The 8,797-nt window shown below is 44.9% G+C and overlaps 1 protein-coding gene across 1 annotated transcript in view; it reads left to right on the top strand.

Moving 5' to 3' along the window:
• The first annotated feature begins 4,030 nt into the window (after positions 1-4,030).
• LOC119339222 (putative HTLV-1-related endogenous sequence) overlaps positions 4,031-8,797 on the top strand; it is a 7,472-nt gene continuing 2,705 nt past the window's right edge. The window contains exon 1 of the mRNA XM_037611355.1: positions 4,031-4,218. Coding sequence (XP_037467252.1) covers positions 4,031-4,218 — 188 coding nt within the window. The remainder of the gene's footprint in view (positions 4,219-8,797) is intronic.

Genomic DNA, 8,797 nt, shown 5'->3' with positions numbered 1-8,797 from the left:
TAATCGCAACCAATGTAACAACTGATCCAACTGCATAATGATACCAAGCCTCGGTATGAATGGCATATTTTCTAATGTTTCTAATCTTCAAGTGCATTGCATCCATCTTGATCTTGTGATCATCGACGACATCCGCAACATGCAACTCCAATATCATCTTCTCGTCCTCAATTTTTCTTATTCTTTCCTTCAAGAAATTGTTTTCTTCTTCAACTAAATTTAACCTCTCGACAATAGGGTCGGTTGGAATTTCTGGTTCAATAACCTCCTAGATAAATAAAACCTATGTCACGTTGGTCGGCATAATTGTCATAAACAATAAATGAAACAATAGTTATGAAAAGATAATATATACCACATCCGAATCATAGACAGGACGAGGGCCGACGGGGGCGGATACCAAAACCATCACACTATATAAGATGCAATAATAAAAGTAAGAAAATTATACAAGTATCTATATAAACATACAAGTAAGAATTTTTTTTCCTTTCAGAAAGAAGATAAGAACAAGAGGCTCACCACGGTGGTGCCGGCGACGAGATCGGCACGGGCAATCGACGGCGGTGAAGACGGGGACGGGACATGACGGACCGCTAAACCTAGACAAATATTGAGGAAAATGGAGCTTGGAGGTCGAGCTTGGAGAGGAGAAAGCTTAAGTAGTGTGGCTCGGGCATTCCATTGAACACCTCGTGTGCATAGAAGGTGAGCTAGAGCACCACAAAGCTCTCTCCTCGCCGGCCAGAAAAACAGAGAAGTGGGAGTGCTCTGCTCGTGGGCGAGGGGTATATATAGGCAATTAATTGGTCCCGGTTCGTGGCACGAACCGGGACTAAAGGGAAGCCTTTGCTCCCGGTTCAAGCCACCAACCGGGACCAATGGTGGTGGGCCAGGAGCGAGGCCCATTGGTCCCGGTTCGTCCCACCAATCGGGACCAGAAGGTACAGACGAACCGGGACAAATGGCCCATGTGGCCCGGCCGGCCCCCGGGGCTCACGAACCAGGTCTAATGCCCCATGGGTCCCGGTTCTGGATTGAACCGGGACTAATGGGCTGACCTGGCCTGGACCATTGCCCCCTTTTCTACTAGTGCAATTTTTCGCTTGAGGACAAGCGAGGTCTAAGCTTGGGGGAGTTGATACCTCCATTTTGCATCATGTTTTGCTACAGTTATTTATAATGTTTGTATGCATAATAATGCTTTTGAGAGTAATTCTAATGTGTATTCTCTTATAATATGCAAGGTTTACACAAAGAGGGAGAATACCGGCAGCTGAAATTCTGGACCTGGAAAAGCACGTTAGAGCTACCTATTCTGCACAACTCCAAATAAGTTGAAACTTCACGGAGAGTTTTATGGATATTTAAGAACTATTGGAGCAAATAACTACCAGAGGGGGCCCACCAGGTGGGCACAACCACCTGGACACGCCAGGGAGCCCAGGCGCGCCCTGGTGGGTTGTGCCCTCTTCGGCCCACATCTGGTGTCCATCTTCTGGTATACAAGTCATTTTGACCTAGAAAAAAATCAGGAGAGGACTTCCGGGACGAAGCGCCGCCGTATCGAGGCGGAACTTGGGCAGGAGCACTCTTGCCATCCGGCGGAGCGATTCCTCCGGGGAAACTTCCCTCCCGGAGGGGGAAATCATCGTCATCATCATCACCAACCACTCTCCCATCTTGGGGAGGGCAATCTCCATCAACATCTTCAACAAAACCATCTCCTCTCAAACCCTAGTTCATCTCCTGTGTTCAATCTTTGTACCGGAACCTTAGATTGGTGCTTGTGGGTGACTAATAGTGTTGATTACATCTTGTAGTTGATTACTATATGGTTTATTTGGTGTAAGATTATATCTTGCTATTTAATGCCCCTCTAACCTTGAGCATGATTATCATTTGTGAGTAGTTACTTTTGTTCTTGAGGTCACGGGAGAAATCTTGTTACAAGTAATCACGTGAACTTGATATGTGTTCGATATTTTGATGATATGCATGTATATTGTGATTCCCTTAGTGTTGTCATGTGAACGTCGACTACATGGCACTTCACCTTATTAGGGAATGCATTATGCAGTAGTTATTAGATGATGGGTTGCGAGAGTCACAGAAGCTTAAACCCTAGATTATGCGCTACTTCATAAGGAGCTGATTTGGATCCAAAATTGTAATGTTATGGTTAGATTTTATCTTAATACTTCTATCGTAGTTGTAGATGCTTGTGAGGGGGTTAATCATAAGTAGGAGATTTGTTCAAGTAAGAAGGACACCTAAGCACCGGTCCACCAACATATCAAATAATCAAAGTAGTGAACACGAATCGAATCAACATGATGAAAGTGACTAGATGAAATTCTCGTGCACCCTCAGGAACACTTTAATTGCTTATTATAAGAGACCGTTTTGGCCTCTCCTTTGCCTCAAAAGGATTGGGCTACCTTGCTGCACTTTTATTACCGTTATCGTTACTTGCTCGTTACAATTATCTTGATATCAAACTAATCGTTACTTATAATTTCAGTGCTTGCGGAGAATACCTTGCTGAAAACTACTTGTCATTTTCTTCTGCTCCACGTTGGGTTCGACACTCTTACTTATCAAAAGGACTACGATTGATCCCCTATACTTGTGGGTCATCATTGGGAATTGCCCTCACACACTATTCTGTGAGGACAGATCAATTAATGGCCTCAAGGTGCAGGATCTGGCGCCAAACCTATTTTCAGATAATTCCATGGAGGTTTAGGAAGGCAAGGAATGTATCTCATGCACTCGAAGGGGGGTCCTCATCCTTGGATGTTGGCCCAGACATGGAGGATCCCATCTTACGAAAGTACCTGGCCCTCTGGTCCGCCACTATAGTGTTTCATCTCGTGGCGGTTGTGCGTTACACTATTAGATGGTCATGGGAAGATAATGGCGCCTACTCCACAAGCTTGGCGTATGCGGCGATGTTCTAGGGCCTCGAGGGGGCGCCATATGCTGATTTGGCTTGGAAATCGAAAGCTCCATTACAGTGCTGTTTTTTCATTTGGATGGCTACTCGGGATAGGTGTTGGACTTCATATCGGTTTGCCCGGTGAGGCCTCCCTCATCATATGTCTTTTCCTTTCTGTGACCAGGGCAAGGAGACGATCAATCGCATTCTTCTGACTTGTGTGCTTGCCAAAATAGTATGGTTTGCCGTGCTCTTGGCCTTGGGCAAACCTGAGTTGGCTCCTTCCCAGGATGCTATCCTAGTCGAATGGTGCAACGCACCACAGATACTTAGAGAATGGACACGGTCACAATTGTGGAAACAAGGTTGTCTTCAAGAGGGCATCTGTAACGCCCTGAGACCGATGCGCCAGATGTCTTACAGTTATTCGTCGTTGTTGCCATGTCATTCTCTTGAGTGTTGCACTTGCCATGTCATCATCTGCATTTCATCCGCATGTTTTTCAAAACTTGCATCCGTCTGGGTTCTCCCGATTCTCTTTGTTATCCGTTCTGAGCCCAACCACACTCTCACGCTCCTGTCGCACCTCCCAGATCTTGTTTTGTGAGCGGCAGAAAAACATTCTCGGAATGGGCCGAGAGTTGACGAGTGGTCTTGGTACATCGCCGGCAGGCCTCGTGTCAAATTTCGTTCCATTTGGAGGTCATTTAATGCCCCAACCGTTAACCGCATTAACCGTCAGATGCCTTTCCCTTTGCAGCCCAGCACCCCTCCACATAGCCCACTAGCCCATCAAACTTCCCTCCATGCTCTCCGTCATTGGATCACGATCGTGTGGGCAAAAACCGCACCTCATTTGAACTCTCCTAGCTCCCTCCACCTATATAAAGGCCCTCCCCTCCATTTTCGCGGACAAAACCCTAGCCTCCCCCTCCTCGCGCCGCCGGACATGTCCACCCGTGCCGGACATGTCCACCAGTCACCTCACTCCAGCCAATCGCGGCCTGCCACATCAGCCCCGCCGCCAGTCGCAGCCAACCCGCGCCCGCCACCTGGCTCCCCGTCGCCCAGCTCCTCCCACCTCCGCCCATGGGCCCGCTCGACCCATCTGCGGCCCGCCCTCAGGTCGACCGGGCCGCGCCCCGCGCCACCGCCGCTCCCGCCGCCGAGCCTCGCCACCAGCGCGCACCACCGCTGCCACCTCGCCGTGTCCCGCCGCCTCGGGGCTCCGTCCGCGCCCCCACGCCAGCGCCGCACCGTCGCCTACGCTCCTCCTCGTTGGCGCCGCTTTGCCTCCCCGCCGGTGCCCATTGCCCCGCCGCCGTGGCTCCTCTCCGTTGAAGAACCCCACGGGTCGCCACCGGTTCGTCACCGCCCGGCCCCTCCATCGTCAGATCTGGCCGGGACAAGCTCCCCTCCACCGGATCCACGCCCTTGCCGGACCTCTCGGGCCTCGCCGGAGCTCCCCTACCCGGATCCACCGCGGGTGGATCAGATCCACCAAGCCGGCAAACCAAACACGCCGCCCCGTCCCTACACTGGCTCGTCCCGCGGAACCTCTCCGTCCCGTTTCTCTGAGGGTATATTTTCGTGTAGGTCCCCAGGATTTTAACATCATGTGTGCATGTTTGCATGGTCATATCTTTGTACATACTACTCCATTTTGTGTGCATGATATGTCAAAATGTTCATCTCCTGATGCTCTACATGCTAGATGCATTTTCATTCATGTTCCTGTCCATCTTGATGCCTTAATCTTTGTTGCAGAACTGCTATGTGTTATAAACTGCTGAAAACTGCTGCATGTTAACATCATTTGGGTGTCTTGTGAATGTCGTAACTTTGTCTGTGTTGAACCAATGATGATCTTGATATGCACATGTTATGATCTTCATTGTCTACACGTTGGTGTGCTTTGAATTCATGTTAGGGTGCATCTTGATATCTTAATCTCTGTTGCAAAAGTGCATGTTGTTGTTAACTGCTGAAAACTGTTATAACTTGCCTATTTGTCTTTTTTATATCTTTTTGTGTGATTTTCTTTTGAGCATCATGTCTGCATGTTTAGGAGCATAATTATGCCATCATTACATTGGTTCAATCCATGTATTTTTATATGCCTTGTAAACAGTGTAACAAGCTTATGAAGTGGGCTACTTGTTGTTAACTTTCTGTCAAGCCTGTTTCTGTCATATCATGATGCTACCTTTGCTTGATGCTACCAATTAATCCATGCATAATATGGAGATTCTTAGTTGATATGTTTTGTTGTCCATATTATGATCCATCATTCCATGCCTTTTGATGCCTTATATATGTCCTTTAGAATATGTTTTCATTGCCACGAACATGTCTATATGTTGTTCTAGTTTTCTATTAACTTCATGATGCCTTGTTGTGAGCTTGTTATTGATTGATTCATGCCCCTTTTGCAGATGCTCCAATTACATGTTTTGAAGTATCCTATGAGTAATCTGTTAAAATGCCCTGGTTGTTAATTTTGGATATCATATGCCTCTGTTCTGACCTTGCAAACATGCTATGCTAATGCTGCTGTTTTTACTTGCTAAAACTGTTTCAACATTCAAGCTTGTCTTGTCGGTTCCCACTAATCCATGAGCCATATGAATATGATTCTTTGATGTTATTTGCTGTTTCTTATGTTTAATTTGATGGCATGCCCTTGGTTGCCATGTATAGTTGCCGTAACATATTTGTTTCATGCCTCCAGCATGCCATCATATTAACTCGGCTCATGTATATGCTCCTGTGTTATAAAGTTGCATTTTGCATTGATCATATTAGTCTAATATTGATGCCTATGAACATGGACTTTAATGATATTTGAAGTACGTTATCTGTAAATGAAGTGGATGTCAAGTTTGTGCTCATATGATTTTTGTAGCATGTTGTTTTGATGATTGCAAAGAGCCTAATTGCTGTTTTGGGTAGACTGTTGTTATATCTTGTTTGGAGTGTATGTGCTGCACCGTTGCTCCGTTTTCATCATGCTCTATATGAAACTTGCTTAGAATTGAATTTAGTTTCATATTATCTTGTTGCATCCTTGTTTTGAGTTGTGTGCTTGATGTTTGAATGCATTTTGCATCAATGCCATGTTTAACTTGTTTTGTTCATATCTTCTAGGCTGTAGCTCCGAATTAAATGAACTTTATACGTAACTTGACTAGAATTTTGTGTAGATCATCATGGTACATATTAACTTGTTGTTTAACTACTTGAACATAAGGTTTATTCAGATCTGTACCAATTTCAAAATTTGCATATGAGGACTTACCGGAATTGTTATATGTTATTTCCGTCCTCATTTAAACTTGCTTGCATGTGATGTTCTTGTATGCATCATCCCTTGCCATGAGTAGCATCATATAGCCTTTGTCATGAATCATGCTTGGTTGTGCATCATGTCATGTTTATGTGTTGTGTGTTTACCATGTTGTTTGCTTCTTTCCGGTTGTGCTTCTTCTCGATAGTTCCTGTTTTGTTGCGACAGTGAGGATACGTTCGACTACGCTTGGTTTGTCTTCGTCCGTTCGTCTTCTTCATGGACTCGTTCTTCTTCCTAGCCGGATTTCAGGCAAGATGAAAGTTACACTGGATCTCATTACTATCATTGCTATGGTAGTTGTCTCGATGCTCTCGCTATGTCGTGCCACCTACCACTTGTTTATCAAGCCTCCCAAATTACCATGACAGTCTTTAACATTTTTCACCCTTCCTAGCAAACCGTTGTTTGGCTATGTTACCGCTTTGCTCAGCCTCTCTTATAGCGTTGCTAGTTGCAGGTGCAGTTGCAAGTTGTTCCATGTTGGAACATGGATATCATGGATATTTTTGGGATATCACAATATCTCTTACTTTATTTAATGCATCTATATACTTGGTAAAGGGTGGAAGGCTCGGCCTTATGTCTGGTGTTTTGTTCCACTCTTGCCGCCCTAGTTTCCGTCATACTGGTGTTATGTTCCTTGATTTTGTGTCCCTAACACGGTGAGGGGTATGGAACCCTCTTGACAGTTCACTTTGAATAAAACTCTTCCATCAAGGCCCAACATTGGTTTTCCATTTGCCTAATAAGAACTAAAACTTAAATAGGAGATTTTCTCCGGACCCCTAGTTTCAACCCCCAGGGCGATGCTCCTTTGAGTGTTGGTCCAACCTGGGCGATGTCCGACGCCCCCTGCGCAACCAGGGTCTCAGCCAACCCGACATCTGGCCCATCTGTTGTGCCCTGAGAACGAGATACGCGCGGCTCCTATCGGGATTTGTTGGCACACCGGGAGGTCTTGCTGGTTGTGTTTTACCATTGTCGAAATGTCTTGTGCACTGGGATCCCGAGTCTAATCGGATGTCCCGCGATGGAGAATTGTCTCCACGGATCGTGAGCTTATAATGGGCTAAGTTGGGAAACCCCTACAGGTTATAAAATTTCGAGAGCCATGCCCACGGTTATGTGGCAGATGGGAGTTTTTAATATCCAGTTGTAGAGAACTTGACACCAGATTCGAATTAAAATACCCAACCGCGTGTGAAACCATGACAGGCTCTTTTCGAATGGGTTGAGAATAGAACACAGTGGTGTTATGTTTGAACGTAAGTAGTTCAGGATCACTTCTTGATCATTACTAGTTTGTGACCGTTTGTGTAGCTTCTCATCTCATTCTTGTATTCGTAAGTTAGCCACCATATATGCTTAGTCGCTTGTTGCAACATCACCACTTATCCATTCCATACCCATTAAGCTTTGCTAGTCTTGATACCCATGGTAATGGGACTGCTGAGTCCTCATGGCTCACAGATTACAACAACAATAGTTGCAGGTACAGGTAATGCGATGATCATGATGAGAGCGATGTATGCTTGTCTTGGGGTTCTGCTTCTGCTTCTTCTTCCTTCAGGGGATAGGTTCCTGGTCGGCAGCCTGGGCTAGCAGGGAGGATGTCGTTTGAGTTTTTGTTTTTGTTTCATCCGTAGTTGGATGTTGCTCTTATGTAGGATGTTGTTGTATTCATATGGCATTGTATGTTTTTTGTATGTATCCCCAACTATTATGTAATGGTACGATATCGATGTAACGATATCCACCTTGCAAAAGCGTCTTCAATATGCACTTCTATTCTTGGTGGGACCTTCGAGTTCCTTTAGGATAGAGTCGCATATTGGGCGTGATAGCATCGCCCTCAGCCTTTGCCGTTGTTACTTGAATTGAGACCAAGGGAAGGATGTAGAAGCTAGCAGGGATGTTCAAGCATAACACCGCAAACTTCCTGTCTATGCTTGCTAGGTGGAATAGGGTGAATAGTTAGGTGTTTGGTTCTTGCCCTTTGTGAGCCGTGTGGTGGCGTAGTGTTGTAACTACATGTAAACTTTCGGTGGACGGGGCTCTTCTCCCCTTTCTCCTTCTTTATAGCATGATACACACACTCGTGTATTTTAAGAAAAAGTTAAGACTTCATTTCAAAGTTAAGATATTATTTGGCTTAGCTTGAACAAGGTGGGCAAAAGTAGCAGTGCTAGCTTTGATTTTTATTGTTCGATTAAATCATTAACTCATGAGTACCTGAATTTAATTATCAATGTAAAAGTTGATTCCGAGACTTTGTAATTTTTGTCAAATAATAAAGTACTATGACATGTAAATGTGGTTCATTTGTACTCACTGAATTTTCATTTTTTTGAACAACTACTGAATTTTCATTTTGCAATTTAATATAGCAACCTACTTTTACAATAAAAAGCATTCCTTTGTTTGTAGGTTGCAGCAAGAAATGCAAAATACCCGTGCTTCTTTCTAAAGATTATCCCGATGTTAATTCATTGGGGAAATTAATATTA

The sequence above is a fragment of the Triticum dicoccoides genome, chromosome 7B, assembly GCF_002162155.2.
Source record: "Triticum dicoccoides isolate Atlit2015 ecotype Zavitan chromosome 7B, WEW_v2.0, whole genome shotgun sequence".
NCBI classification, from domain to species: Eukaryota; Viridiplantae; Streptophyta; class Magnoliopsida; order Poales; family Poaceae; genus Triticum; species Triticum dicoccoides.
This window is presented reverse-complemented; position numbering and strand designations above follow the sequence as displayed.